The sequence below is a fragment of the Amblyraja radiata genome, chromosome 9, assembly GCF_010909765.2.
Source record: "Amblyraja radiata isolate CabotCenter1 chromosome 9, sAmbRad1.1.pri, whole genome shotgun sequence".
In the NCBI taxonomy this organism is placed as follows: domain Eukaryota; kingdom Metazoa; phylum Chordata; class Chondrichthyes; order Rajiformes; family Rajidae; genus Amblyraja; species Amblyraja radiata.
This window is the reverse complement of record NC_045964.1, coordinates 58,255,042-58,271,163: the sequence shown is the minus strand read 5'-3', so window position 1 is coordinate 58,271,163 and position 16,122 is coordinate 58,255,042. Positions and strand designations below refer to the sequence as shown.

At 50.6% G+C, this 16,122-nt stretch overlaps 1 protein-coding gene across 1 annotated transcript in view; it reads right to left on the bottom strand.

Moving 5' to 3' along the window:
- Window positions 1-9,466: 9,466 nt before the first annotated feature.
- The window catches only part of ttc7b (tetratricopeptide repeat domain 7B), a 300,474-nt gene continuing 293,818 nt past the window's right edge, over window positions 9,467-16,122 (bottom strand). The window contains exon 20 of the mRNA XM_033027545.1: window positions 9,467-9,883. Coding sequence (XP_032883436.1) covers window positions 9,662-9,883 — 222 coding nt within the window. The 3' untranslated portion in view covers window positions 9,467-9,661. The remainder of the gene's footprint in view (window positions 9,884-16,122) is intronic.

The window sequence follows — 16,122 nt, the reverse complement described above, 5'->3', positions numbered from 1 at the left end:
AGTGCGTAGCTCGTCAATAAATCATTGTCAGGCACGGCATGGCGACAGGCCCTTCGGCCCACCGAGTCCGTACTGACCACCCATCCCCCGCTCACACTGGCTGGTGAACCATCCCACCACGACCGAACGCGCGTACGGTCCTGAACTCCCACCTACCTCATTGGAGACCCTCGGACTGACTTTAATCGGACTTTACTGGACGTTACCTTCAGTTCGGTTCAGTTTAGTTTATTGTCACGTGTATCGAGGTGCAGTGAAAAGCTTTTGTGGCAGAAAGACAACACATGATACATGAAAGATAGCGGAGTCAGGGGATATGGGGAGAAGGCAGGAACATGGTACTGATTGGGGATGATCAGCCATGATCACATTGAATGGCGGTGCTGGCTCGAAGGGCCGAATGGCCTACTCCTGCACCTATTGTCTATTGATTAAAATCGACCCATTTACAGTGTATAGATACATGATAAGGGAATAATGTTTAGTGCAAGGTAAAGCCAGCAACATCCGATCAAGGATAGTCCGAGGGTCACCAAAGAGGTAGATAGTAGTTCAGCATTGCTCTCTGCTTTCCTTGCACGAAATGTGATTCCCTTTATCGATTCCCTAAACGAAGGAGCTGATCATGGACTTTAGGAGGGCACATCATCCGAGGACGTATACTCCATTGAGGATAAATGGGGATCCTGTGGATAGGGTGAAGTGTTTTAAATATCTGGGAGTCTACATCTCCGAGGATATGACATGGGCATCACACGCCTCAGCACTCGTGAGTAAGGCAAGGCAGCGCCTTTACCACCTCAGGCAATTGAGGGAATTCAGAGTGTCTCCGAGGATCCTCTAGTGCTTCTACGCAGCGGCGGTGGAAAGCATCTTGTCCGGGAACATTACCATCTGGTTTGGGAATTGCTCTGCCAAGGACAAGAAGGCTCTGCTGAGAGTAGTGCGTTCAGCCGAACGCACTATGGGAACGTCACTTGCCCCCCTGCAGGAACTATACATCAGGAGGTGCAACTCCAGAGCCAACAATATCATGAGAGACCCATTCCACCCCTGCAACGAACTGTTCCAGCTGCTACGGTCAGGCAAACGCCTCCGTTGCCATGCGGTGAGAACGGAGAGGTTGAGAAGGAGTTTCTTCCCAGAGGCCATTCGGACTGTAAACCAGGGACTAACTCTACTGAACGTTTTTCCTTCCATTATTTATTATGTAAAAGAATATGTGTGTTATGATTGTGTTTATAGTTGTTTGGTTGTTTGGTTGTTTGTCTTTTACACAAAAGTCCGCGAGCATTGCCACTTTCATTTCACTGCGCATCTCGTATGTGTATGTGACAAATAAACTTGACTTGACTTGACTTGATCCTGTATTTGTACACTGTAAATGGCTCAATTGTAATCATGCATTGTCTTGCTGCCGACTGGTTAGCAGGTGACAAATAAACTCTTCAGTGTAGCTCGGTACACGTGGCAATAAACTAAACTGAAACCTAGATGATCCCACTTTTGCATCCACTCCCTACACACCCGAGGCAAATACAGAGACCTGCAATTAACCTGCAATTAACCTGCAAATGCAAACGTCATCTTGGACGTGGGAGGAAACCGGAGCACCTCGAGGAAATCCACGTGGCCACAGGGAGCACGTGCAAACTCCACACAGACAGCACCCGTAGTCAGTGTGGAGGCCAATTCACTGGATGGATTTAAAAGAGAGTTAGTTAGACCTCTTGGAGCTAGCGGGATCAAGGGATATGGGGAGAAGGCAGGAACGGGTTACTGATTGTGGATGATCAGCCATGATCACAATGAATGGAGGTGCTGGCTCAAAGGGCCAAATGGCCTCCTCCTGCACCTATTTTTCCATGTTTCTATGTTTCAATCATGGCTGATCTATTTTCCCCTTTCGACCCCATTCTCCTGCCTGCTCCCCGAATCCTTTGATGCCCATACTAATCAAGAACCTAACAATCTCTGCTGTAAAAATACCCATTGACTTGGCCTCCACTGCCGTCTGTGGCAATGAATTCCACAGATTCACCACACTTTGGCTAACAAATTCCTGCTCGACCCCCCCCGCTCGAATGGCCTCCAGTGCCGGTTTAGTATTGCCGTCGATCATAAGGTCATAAGTGATAGGAGCAGAATTAGGCTATTCGGCCCATCAAGTCTACTCCGCCATTCAATCATGGCTGATCTATCTCTCACTCTTAACCCCATTCTCCTGCCTTCTCCCCATAACCCCCGACACCCGTACTAATCAAGAATCTATCTATCTATCTCTGCCTTTAAAATATCCACTGACTTGGCCTCCACGGCCTTCTGTGTCGTCGATGCCAGTGAAGCCTAAACTGCTCAATACAGACATGAACTCCAACTCAGAAATCTTCTGGCTTCACTTTAAGAACTGCCGGAAAATCCAAAGGAATTTCCCCGGGTAAAACCAGGATAGCTGTCATTATAAACACGGGAAATAAGCACTTACGAGGATGTTGCCAGGAGTATCTGAGCTACAGGGAGAGGTTGAGCAGGCTAGGACTCTATTCCCTGGAGCGCATGAGAGGAATAGATTGGGCAGATGCAAAGAGTCTCTTGCCCAGAGTCGGGGAATCGAGGACCAGAGGACATAGGTTCAAGGTGAAGGGGAAAAGATTTAATAAGAACCTGAGGGGTAACTTTTTCACACGAAGGGTGGTGGGTGTATGGAACGAGCTCCGAGGATATGACATGGGCATCACACGCCTCAGCACTCGTGAGTAAGGCAAGGCAGCGCCTTTACCACCTCAGGCAATTGAGGAAATTCAGAGTGTCTCCGAGGATCCTCCAGTGCTTCTACGCAGCGGCGGTGGAAAGCATCTTGTCCGGGAACATTACCATCTGGTTTGGGAATTGCTCTGCCAAGGACAAGAAGGCTCTGCTGAGAGTAGTGCGTTCGGCCGAACGCACTATGGGAACGTCACTTGCCCCCCTGCAGGAACTATACATCAGGAGGTGCAACTCCAGAGCCAACAATATCATGAGAGGCCCCTTCCACCCCTGCAACGAACTGTTCCAGCTGCTACGGTCAGGCAAACGCCTCCGTTGCCATGCGGTGAGAACGGAGAGGTTGAGAAGGAGTTTCTTCCCAGAGGCCATTCGGACTGTAAACGCCTATCTCACCAGGGACTAACTCTACTGAACGTTTTTCCTTCCATTATTTATTATGTAAAAGAATATGTGTGTTATGATTGTGTTTATAGTTGTTTGGTTGTTTGGTTGTTTGTCTTTTGTACAAAAGTCCGCGAGCATTGCCACTTTCATTTCACTGCACATCTCGTATGTGTATGTGACAAATAAACTTGACTTGACTTGACTTGATCCTGTATTTGTACACTGTAAATGGCTCAATTGTAATCATGCATTGTCTTGCTGCCGACTGGTTAGCAGGTGACAAATAAACTCTTCAGTGTAGCTCGGTACACGTGGCAATAAACTAAACTGAAACCTAGATGATCCCACTTTTGCATCCACTCCCTACACACCCGAGGCAAATACAGAGACCTGCAATTAACCTGCAATTAACCTGCAAATGCAAACGTCATCTTGGACGTGGGAGGAAACCGGAGCACCTCGAGGAAATCCACGTGGCCACAGGGAGCACGTGCAAACTCCACACAGACAGCACCCGTAGTCAGGATCGAACCCGGGTCTCTGGCGCTGTGGGGCACTGCAATACTACATTGGGAGTGGGGCCATTCAGCCCATCTTAACCGTGCTGGGCCAATGAATCCCAGATCCCAGTTGCTCGATCACCCCTTCGTTCTTTATCCACACCCCAGGAATTTTAATCCCTATTCACGTATACCTGCACACCATCTTTGGAAGTTGTTCCTGTTCCACTTCTTAGTTTAGTTTTGTTTAGAGATGCAGCGCGGAAACAGGCCCTGCGACCCACCGAGGCTGCGCCGACCAGCGATCCCCGCACATTAACTCTATCCTACGCACATTTATATTTATGCCAATTAACCTACAATCCTGCACGTCTTTGGAGTGTGGGAGGATACAGAAGATCTCGGAGAAAACCCACGCAGGTCACGGGGAGAACGTACAAACTCCATGGTCAGGATCGAACCAGGGTCTGCGGTGCTGTGCGGCAGCGACTCTACCGCTGCGCCACCGTGCTGCCTGCTTCCGTTGCTCTTTAATGGAGGTTAGCTCCAGATTTTGGAAAGATGATTAATGTTCAAGATTAGTGAGGAGCTCTGTGGGGGAGCTGGCTAAATACTTGTTTGTTCCAGGTGAATAGTTTAGAACAGAGAGCAGTTCTGCACAGGATCAGGCCCCTTGGCCCACAATGTCCGCGCCTAACATGATGACAAGATAAACTCATCTCTGCCTGCATATGATCCATATCCCTCTATTCCCTGCGCCTAGTTAAAAAGCTTCTTAAACACCACGATCGTATCTGCCTCCACCACCACCACCCCTGGCAGCGCGTTCCAGGCACCCACCGTCCTCTGTGTAAAAAAAACTTGCCTCGCACATCTCCTTTAAACTTTGCACCCTCACAATAAAGCTATGTCATAGAATAATATGGCACAGAAACAGGCCCTTCAGCCCAACTTGCCCATACCGACCAACATGCCCCAGTTACACTAGTCCCACCTGGTAGACACAAAATGCTGGAGTAACTCAGCGGATGAGGCAGCATCACTGGAGAGAAGGAATGGGTGACGTTTCGACGCCTGTCTGAAGAACGGTCTCGACCCGAAACGTCGCCCATTCCTTCTCTCCAGAGATGCTGCCTGCCCCGCTGAGTTACTCCAGCATGTTGTATCTGTCTCACTGCACTATGTCTATGCTCTTTGTACTAATCGGTGATTGTGCCTGGGAATGGCAATACTTTACTGGACTGTATGCAAAAATAAATGTCACTTTATGTCTGTACCTGTGATGATGAAGATCCTTTGAAGCAACCTCGTGATCCAGCAGGTTTTCTCTTCAGAAGAGACTTGCTCTAGGAGACACGGTTCGATCCTCACGCCGGGTGCTGTCTGTGCGGAGTTTGTACGTTCTCCCCACGACCTGCTTGGGTTTTCTTCCCGCGCTCCAAAGACGTGCAGCTTTGTAGGTGAGTTGGCTTGTGTAACTTGCTAGTGTGTGGGGTGACCATTTGGTCGGCCTGGGCTCGGTGGGCCGACGCGCCTGTTTCCACCTTGTATCTCAAAACTAAGCGTAGCCCTTTCGGCCAACATGTCCGCGATGCCAAATGAAACTATTCTTCTCTGCCCGCACCTTCTTCTTCTTGCCGAGTCCACACACAAGATTAGAAGTTGTTCAAGAAGGAACTGCAGATGCTGGAAAATCGAGGGTAGACAAAAATGCTGGAGAAACTCAGCGGGTGCGGCAACATCTATGGAGCGAAGGAAATAGGCAACGTTTCGGGCCAAAACCCTTCTTCAGACTCAGGGTTTCGGCCCGAAACAATAGACAATAGACAATAGGTGCTGGAGTAGGCCATTCGGCCCTTCGAGCCAGCACCCCCCATGGCTGATCATCCCCAATCAGTACCCCGTTCCTGCTTTCTCCCCATATCCCCTGACTCCGCTATTTTTAAGAGAAACGTTGCCTATTTCCTTCGCTCCATAGATGCTGCCGCACCCGCTGAGTTTCTCCAGCACTTTTATCTACCTTAGATTAGAAGTTGTTCAGCCAGAGCTGAACGAACACACTTCTCAGCATCTGCACGCAATGGTGTCTGTCTTGTTGCTTCTTGCGTGGTGGTGGAAAGATTGGCGGAAACAGGGTCGCGACCTGAACGCCCGTGCCTTGACCCCGATTCTCTGCATATCCCTGTGCCTTTCTGAAATGCTTTTACCAACTCCCCTGTCGTCTCTGCTTCCACTATCACCCCCGGCAGTACGACCCACCACCCTCTGTGTTCAAGATCCTGCCCTGTACATCTCCATTAGACTTTTCCCCTCCCACCTTAAAGCTCACTAGCCAAGCCATCTACACTTGGCCCATGCGACTGCTGTATATTCCCTGGTATGTATTGGGGAGTGGCTGAACAAGGTGATGAGAGGGGCTGGAGGAACACGGTTCCTGCAAGCAAGCACGGACTTGGTTGGGCACATATGATCATAAGACACAGGAGCAGAATCAGGCCATTCGGCCCATCGATTCTACCCCGCCATTCGATCATGGCTGATCTATTTTTCCCATTCATAAGGTCATAAGTGATAGGAGTAGAATTAGGCCATTCGGCCTATCGATTCTACTCCGATTTGAGTATAGGTCCTTCTGCAGTTGTACAGGGCCCTGGTGAGACCGCATCTGGAGTATTGTGTGCAGTTTTGGTCTCCTAATTTGAGGAAGGACATCCTTGCTTATTGAGGGAGTGCAGCGTAGGTTCACCAGGTTAATTCCTCGGGATGGCGGGGCTGTCATATGAGGAAAGATTGGAAAGACTGGGCTTGTATTCACTGGAATTTAGAAGGATGAGAGGAGATCTCATAGGGACGTGTAAAATTATAAAAGGACTGGACAAGCTAGATGCAGGAAAAATGTTCCCAATGTTGGGCGAGTCCAGAACCAGGGGCCACACTCTAAGAATAAAGGGGAGGCCATTTAAAACTGAGATGAGAAAAAACATTTTTACCCAGAGAGTTGTGAATTTGTGGAATTCTCTGCCACAGAGGGCAGTGGAGGCCAATTCACTGGATGGATTTAAAAGAGAGTTAGTTAGACCTCTTGGAGCTAGCGGGATCAAGGGATATGGGGAGAAGGCAGGAACGGGTTACTGATTGTGGATGATCAGCCATGATCACAATGAATGGAGGTGCTGGCTCAAAGGGCCAAATGGCCTCCTCCTGCACCTATTTTTCCATGTTTCTATGTTTCAATCATGGCTGATCTATTTTCCCCTTTCGACCCCATTCTCCTGCCTGCTCCCCGAATCCTTTGATGCCCATACTAATCAAGAACCTAACAATCTCTGCTGTAAAAATACCCATTGACTTGGCCTCCACTGCCGTCTGTGGCAATGAATTCCACAGATTCACCACACTTTGGCTAACAAATTCCTGAATGGCCTCCAGTGCCGGTTTAGTATTGCCGTCAATCATAAGGTCATAAGTGATAGGAGCAGAATTAGGCTATTCGGCCCATCAAGTCTACTCCGCCATTCAATCATGGCTGATCTATCTCTCGCTCTTAACCCCATTCTCCTGCCTTCTCCCCATAACCCCCAACACCCGTACTAATCAAGAATCTATCTATCTATCTATCTATCTATCTATCTCTGCCTTTAAAATATCCACTGACTTGGCCTCCACGGCCTTCTGTGTTGTCGATGCCAGTGAAGCCTAAACTACTCAATACAGACATGAACTCCAACTCAGAAATCTTCTGGCTTCACTTTAAGAACTGCCGGAAAATCCAAAGGAATTTCCCCGGGTAAAACCAGATAGCTGTGATTATAAACACGGGAAATAAGCACTTACGAGGATGTTGCCAGGAGTATCTGAGCTACAGGGAGAGGTTGAGCAGGCTAGGACTCTATTCCCTGGAGCGCAGGAGGATGAGGGGAGGATCTTATAGAAGGATACAAAATCATGAGAGGAATAGATCGGGCAGATGCAAAGAGTCTCTTGCCCAGAGTCGGGGAATCGAGGACCAGAGGACATAGGTTCAAGGTGAAGGGGAAAAGATTTAATTAGAACCTGAGGGGTAACTTTTTCACACGAAGGGTGGTGGGTGTATGGAACGAGCTGCCGGAGGAGGTAGTTGAGCCTGGGACTAGTGCAACGTTTAAGAAACATTCGGACAGGTACATGGATAGGACAGGTTTGGTGGGATTTGGGCCAAACGCAGGCAGGTGGGACTAGTGTAGATGGGGCATGTTGGCCAGTTTGGGCAAGTTGGGCCGAAGGGCCTGTTTCCAGGTTGTATCACTCTGTGACTCTCAAAAATGAACACGCACAAGATTCACTGAAAATAAATTTAATATGAATAAATATTGGTCTGTGGGAACAGGTACGGCGGGACAAGAGACATCTCGTTAACGATATATTTTTACATCAATGATTAGAGACGGACATGACAGATCTAGATGCTCGGAGATACTCAGTGGACGTCACTTTGAGATTAACTCGTTAACACAGGCTAATTAGAAACAACAACAGCTACTTTGTTTTACACAGTTTGATGCGCCTCCTTTTAAAAGGAGGATCCAGTTATAAACTTTCCACTGGCCGCCCACATCTGCGCCTTAGTTCCATCCCGCTTGCTGCCTCTCCCGGCTCCCTGGTCTTGGTTGGAGCCCGAGCCAGGGTGCAGGGTCCAACACGGTTGTGTGTCAGCTTGCGTCCACATAGGTCTGAAGAAAGGGTCTCGATCCGAAACGTCACCCGTTCCTTCTCTCCAGATAAGCTGTCTGTCCCGTTGAGTATAGCCCCTGTCCCGCTTTCCCGAGTTACCCACGAATTCTCCCGAGTTTTTCCCTTGATTCAAACTCGGAGAGTTACGATAATAGCCAGTCGTAGGTACTCGGGGCTATTTTTAAAAAACTCGTGGACATTTTTCAACATGTTGAAAAAACCTCCCGACTTACCTGATGCCCCGAGTACCTACGACTGGCATTACGAGCCGCTACGAAACATCCACAAACTCCTACGGACATTCTCCGAGTTTGAATCAGGGGGAAAACTCGGGAGAATTCGTGAGTAACTCGGGAAAGTGGGACAGGGGCTTCACTCCAGCGTCTTGGTCCTATCGTCTGTGTATCTGCTTGCACAGACTGTAGCTGTTCCAGCACTGTGAACATTGACACTGGCTCGAGGGCAGGCGGAGTGTTTTATCCATGGTTGGCAGATGGGCGGGGGGGGGGGGGGAGGGGGATGTGGGAGAGGGGATTCCGCACGAGGTGGTCTGGGGGTGGCATGGGAGAGGGGTACACAAGATGTGCCGCATCCCTCCCCTTACCCGCACTCCCTGCCTCTCTCCAAGATTCGGTTGAATCAGGGCAGACTAATGTTCAATGCAACAAAGACCTTTCAGATGTGCGGGAAGGAACTGCAGATGCTGGTTCACACTGAAGATAAGACACAAAATGCCGGAGTGACTCAGCGGGACCAGGCAGCATCTCTGGAGAGAAGGAACGGGTGACGTTTCGGGTCTGAAGAAGGGTCTCGACCCGAAACGTCACCCATTCGTTCTCTGCAGAGAAGCTGCCTGGTCCCGCTGAGTTACTCCAGCATTTAGTGTGTATATCGGTACATATCTTTCTACCACCCATATGCTGAGACTGATTTCTTTCTCAGGTTCGGTTTGGTTTAACAGCAAACAGCAGCATGCAAACCCCCAAAGTAAAGGCCCGCTGGAGAGGGCACGACAAATGTCAGGGGTGGAGTGTGTGGGCAGCTCGGGGGGAATTGTACTGTGGTGGCGCAGGCTTGGGGGGTGGGAGGAGAGGGGGAGGGGAGGGAGTGGAGGGAGAGGGGGAGGGGGAGGGAATAGAGGAGGGGGAGGGAGAGGGGAGGGGAGTGGGGAGGAAGAGGAGGGGGAGGAGATGGGATTGAGAGGTGCCGTAGTCTGCCTCAGCTGGCAGTGGGACAGGCAGCACAGCACCCATAGGTGAGGTGGGGCAGTACCCAAGGGTGGGGGGCTGGGCCGGGCACCCTCACAGCACCCTGGGCAGCACGGTGAAGGGCAGGATGGGGCTGCTGGCCTCCAGTTCCAGGGCGGTGAGGAAGCACTCTGTGGCCGCCTCGTCGGTGCCCTGGGCCTGCAGCACCTCGCCCAGGCTGTTCCACACCTCGTGGGCCGTCGAGCTGACCTGCACGGCGTCGCGCAGCACCTTCTCCGCCAGGCTGTAGCGGCCCAACTGCTGCAGCACCAGGCCCTGCAACGGGAGCAAGACAGAGGTGGCGTCAGCACCGACGGAGCGCCACGCCAGGTAGCGGCAACACCCCACCCTCCCAGCACAGACCCCACTCCCAGCACAGACCCCACTCCCAGCACAGACCCCACCCCCAGCAGAGGCACCACCTCCCAGCACAGACCCCACTCCCAGCAGAGGCACCACCTCCCAGCACAGACCCCACCCTCCCAGCACAGACCCCACACCCCCAGCACAGACCCCACTCCCAGCACAGACCCCACCCCCAGCACAGACCCCACTCCCAGCACAGACCCCACCCTCCCAGCACAGACCCCACCCTCCCAGCACAGACCCCACCCTCCCAGCACAGACCCACACTCCCAGCACAGACCCCACCCTCCCAGCACGGACCCCACTCCCAGCACAGGCACCACCTCCCAGCACAGACCCCACCCTCCCAGCACAGACCCACACTCCCAGCACAGACCCCACCCTCCCAGCACACACACCCAGGACAGACCCCACACTCCCAGCACAGACCCCACCCTCCCAGCACAGACCCACACTCCCAGCACAGACCCCACCCTCCCAGCACACACACCCAGGACAGACCCCACCCTCCCAGCACAGACCCCACCCTCCCAGCACACACCCCACCCTCCCAGCACACACCCCCAGGACAGACCCCACACTCCCAGCACAGACCACACTCCCAGCAGAGACCCCATCTCCCAGCACACACCCCACAACCCCAGCACAGACCCCACACTCCCCCAGCAAAGACCCCCCCCCCCCCAGTACACACACCACACCCACCCCTCACCACCCACACACCCCTTCTTATCACAAACTTCGTGTCCACGCAATTTCCCGTACGAGAAATACTTAGTCATACAGCGCGGAAACAGACCCTTCGGCCCACAGAGTCCGCCCCGTCCAGCGATCCCGCACATACGTCTGTCCTACACACACTAGGAACTATTTACAATTTTTACCAAAGCCAATTAACCTGCAAACCTCCGCATCTTTGGAGTGTGGGAGGAAACCGGAGCACACGGGGAAAACCCACGCGGTCACGGCGAGAACGTACAAACTCCGTGCAGACAGCACCCGGGATCGAGCCCGGGTCATAAGCTCATGTGATAGTCAAGTCAAGTCACTTTTATTTCTACAGCACATTTAAAAAACAACTCTCGTTGGCCAAAGAGCTTTACATTGGTGGAGGTACTAACGTTATACAACATTGGTTCATAGATTAAGTACGTACATAAATACATACATATAGCTCTCCCTCAGAGGACGTCAAGAAAGGCTTGAGAGTAAAGATAAGTTTTAAGTCTCGACTTAAAAGAGTCGATGGAGGGGGCAGTTCTGATGGGAAGAGGGATGCTGTGATAGGAGCAGAATTAAGCCATTCGGCCCATCAAGTCTACTCCGCCATTCAATCACGGCTGATCTATCTCTCCTTCCTAACCCATACAACTGCCTTCTCCCCACAACCCCTGACACCCGTACTTGGCCTCCTCAGCCTTCTGGGTCTGTGGCGCTGTCTGGAGAAAACCCATGCGGTCACAGGGAGAACGTACAAACTCCGTACAGTCAGGCACCCGTAGTCAGGATCGAACTCGGGTCTCTGGCGCTGTGAGGCAGCAACTCTACCGCTGCGCCACGCCGATCTTCCAACCTCCCTCATTGCGGACGTTGCACTTTTCTCCTGTAATGCCACAATACTGTCACACAATGAGTTTGCACCCTGGGATTGTTCTCTTTGCTCGACCTGTTGGCTCTTAAAGATAGCGGAGTCAGGGGATATGGGGAGAAGGCAGGAACGGGGTACTGATTGGGGATGATCAGCCATGATCACATTGAATGGTGGTGCTGGCTCGAGGGGCCGAATGGCCTACTCCTGCACCTATTTTCTATGTTTCTATGTTTCTATGTGGGGGGGGAGCTGGCAACAAAGCAAACAGCTCCAGCATTTAAACATGTGCCTGCCCTGCACTCCTCCCTCCTAGATCACCAAGACAATACAGTGCGTAGTTATAGTCAGAGAATGATACAGGTGCCTCAGCCCAACTTGCCCACACCAACCAACCAACATGCCCCATCTACACCAGTCCCACCTGCCCGCGTTTGGCCCATATCCCTCCCTGTCCTATCCATGTACCTGTCTAAATGTTTCTTAAACGTTGTGATAGTCCCAGGGCTGCCAACTCTCACGCATTGAGTGTGAGAGTCACGCATTTCACAAAATTCTCACGCTGATCACAAATTTCTCACGCTCAAAAATCTGTAGGTGCTGGAAGTTCAAAATGAAGCAAAAATTGCTTTAGAGGTGAGTAAAAACCATGAGGGGAATATATAAGGTGAATGCATAGACTTTTTCCCGGGATATGTGATTCAAGAACTAGAGGGCACTGGTTTAAAGCAGGGCTGTCAGATGATTTTGGGGGAGAAAAAAAGTAGTTTAATTTCTCCCGTGCAGATGGTGTGATGGGTGAGACACGGCTGTGGTCTTAGTTAGTTACAGAGGTGAATAATATTATGAGAATAGGACCTGTTTCGCTTAACAAAGAGTGTAGGAAGGAACTGCAGATGGTGGTTTAAACTGAAGATAGACACTAAAAACTAGAAAAACTCAGCCGGACAGGCAGCATCTCTGGAGAGAAAGAATAGGTGATGTTTCGGGTCGAGGCCTTCAGACTGAAGAGATTGAAATCCAGCCATAAAACACAATGACTGGACATGTGTGTTATCCAACTAAGGGCAGAAATCAGAATCATGTGTTCATCTTTATTGACGTGACACCATAATAAATATATTACAGAAGAAATCATTTAATGGGGTGGCACGGTGGCGCAGCGGTAGAGTTGCTGCCTTACAGCACCACAGACCCAGATTTGATCCTGACTACGGGTGCTGTCTGTACAGTATTTGTACATTCTCCCTATGACCACATGGGTTTTCTCTGGATATTCCGGTTCTCCCACATCTGATTTGTAGGTTAATTGGCTTGTGCAAATTGTCCCTGGCGTGTAGGATGGAACTGATGTATGGTAGATTGCTGACTGGTGTGGACTTGGTGTGCCGAAGGGCCTGTTTCCATATATATGTTTTACATATATATCTTAATTTCATTGAACCATATACGGTTGAATATGTGGCATTATTTTCGTCTTGTTTCCATAGTCAAAGGGTACAGTTGATTGATTTATTTGTGCAGAACAGTGATGGAAGTCCGACTCTTGCCACGTTTCTCAGTTTTTTTCTCTATATATATGCATAACAGCATTAATTATAATCTGATTTCCATACATGAATATAGTCATTCCTGTGCTGCACCTGTTGATCAGAGCCTGGCTCTACTATGGAATGTAATTAGGAATGTAATTTAGCCTAACCTTATTCATACCTAATCCAATTTAAAGCATAAATGTTGCATTCAAGTGTAAGTTAAAAGACTCGCTACAGTATGCACCAGATTGCACAATTTCAAGCTGAAAAATGCGAAAGCTCCCTCGCAATTTCTCACTCTCACCCAATGTTGGCAGCCCTGTAGTCTCTGCCTCAACTAGCTCCACCGGCAGGCTGTTCCCTACACAGTTACAGGAGTAGAATTAGGCTATTTGGCCCATCGTGTCTCCTCCGCCATTCAATCATGCCTGATCTCTGCCTTCAAATCCCTTTTTCCTGCCTCCTCCCCATAACAATAGACAATAGGTGCAGGAGTAGGCCATTCGGCCCTTCGAGCCAGCACCACCATTCAATGTGATCATGGCTCATCATCCACAATCAGTACCCCGTTCCTGCCATCTCCCCATATCCCCTGACTCCGCTACCTTTAAGAGCCCTATCTAGCTCTCTCTTGAAAGCATCCAGAGAACCTGCCCCCACCGCCCTCTGAGGCAGAGAATTCCACAGACTCACCACTCTCTGTGAGAAAAAGTGTTTCCTTGTCTCCGTTCTAAATGGCTTACTCCTTATTCTTAAACTGTGGCCCCTGGTTCTGGAAACCTACAAAACTTGCACGTTTTTGGAGTGTGGGAGGAAACCGGAGCACCCAGAGAAAACCCACGGGATCACGGGGAGGACGTACAAACTCCGTACAGACAGCGCCCGAAGACAGGATTGAACCCGGGTCTTTGGCGCTGCGAGGCGACGACTCTACCGCTGCGCCACCGTGCCCGGCCCTTATTGCCTCCTCTCCAACCTCTACCACCTGAGCAGCTAGCAGCTCAGCGGACAGCCGCTGCAATGACAGTGACAGGCTCTCAGCTCAGATCCAAACCCACGCAACTCCGAATAAACAAGCCTCCCCGACCACCGCAGTTAGATCTGCATGCGGGTTGCTAGGATGCAGCCGGTTGCCTGGCAACAGCCTAAATCCCCGTCCAAATGCTCCAGTTTAAAGAGGCGCTTCCAATTGCAACGGGGCTGATCTGCAGAGTGTGGGGGGAGGTGGGGCGCTGCCTCAGGAGGGAGATCCATGGCAGTGGTGGTTACTCCCCCTGCACCCTGCACCTCAAGACTGCCCCCCCCCCCCCCACCCCCCCGCAACCTGTAGATCCGGACAGCACGGCGGCGCAGCGGGTAGAGCTGCTGCCTCACAGCGCCAGAGACCTGGGTTCAATCCTGACCGCGGGTGCTGTCTGTGTGTGTGGAGTTTGCACGTTCTCCCAGTGACCACGTGGGTTTCCTCCGGGTGCTCTGGTTTCCTACCACGTTCCAGAGACGTGGGGGTTTGTAGGTTCATCGCCCCTCTTTAAATTGCCCCTGGTGTGTAGGGAGTGGATGGGACGGTAGAATTAGTGTGAACGGGCCATCAATGGACTTGATGGGCCGAAGGGCCCAGTGCACAAACGCTAGCATTGCTACTGATTTTACTTGCAGATTAACCTTTTGGGAATCCTGCACCAGCTCTCTCAAGTCCCTTTGCGCCTCTGATTTCTGAGTCCTGTCATTTAGAAAGTAGTCTATGCCTTTATTCCTACTACCATAATGCATGACTACACACTTTAGACAATAGACAATAGGTGCAGGAGTAGGCCATTCGCCCCTTCGAGCAATGTGATCATGGCTGATCATCCACAATCAGTACCCCATTCCACTTTGCTACACTATATTCCATCTGCCACTTCTCTGCCCACTCTCCCAACCTGTCCGAGTCCTTCTGCAGAGTCCCTGCTTTCTCTACACTGCCTGCCCCGCCACCGATCTTTGTTTGTATCACCCGCAAACTCATCCAAATCATTGATATATAATGTGAAGAGTAGGGGCCCCAGCAGCGAGCCCTGTGGGACTCCACTAGTCACTGGCAGCCATCTTTATTCCCACTCCCAACAACCTATCCATGCTGGGATCTTCCCTTTGGTACCATGGGCTCCCAACAGTTGGGAGAGAAGGAGGCAATTCAAGGAACATTTAGAAACTCTGAAAGTACCTGCAAAGTGAGGTGAACATCTACAATATTTGGAGTATTGTGAACAGTTTTGGGCTCCATGTCTGAGGAAGGATGTGCTGGCGTTGGAGATGGTCCCTCTCCAGAGGAGGTTTACGAGAATAATCCCGGGGATGAGTGGGTTAACGTATGATGAGCGTTTGACGGCACTGGGCCTGTACTCACTGCAGTTTAGAAGGATGAACATTGAAAGTTAAAAGTATAAAAACATATAAGATTGTTAAGGGCTTGGACACGCTAGAGGCAGGAAACATGTTCCCGATGTTGGGGGAGTCCAGAACCAGGGGCCACAGATTAAGAATAAGGAGTAAGCCATTTAGATTGGAGACGCGGAAACACTTTTTCTCACAGAGAGTTGTGAGTCTGTGGAATTCTCTGCCTCAGGTGGAGGCAGGTTATCTGGATGCTTTCAAGAGAGAGCTAGATAGGGCTCTTAAAGATAGCAGAGTCAGGGGATATGGGGAGAAGGCAGGAACGGGGTACTGATTGGGGATGATCAGCCATGATCACATTGAATGGCGGTGCTGGCTCGAAGGGCCGAATGGCCTACTACTGCACCTATTGTCTATTGTCTTCTTTTCTATCCATGTTCTCCAGAGATGCTGCCTGGCCCGCAGAGTTACTCCGACACTTGGTGTGTCTTTGCAAGGAATATTGTTCTGTGAGCCATGGTTTAAACGTGCGGGGTAGGTGTCCCCTTTGTCTGGTACGGTAAGACTACCTGCAAAGTGAGGTGAGGTAAACATCTACAATTGCACTGCACACTCGCTGTGATGACGGAAGGTCGGTCTTTATCTCCGCG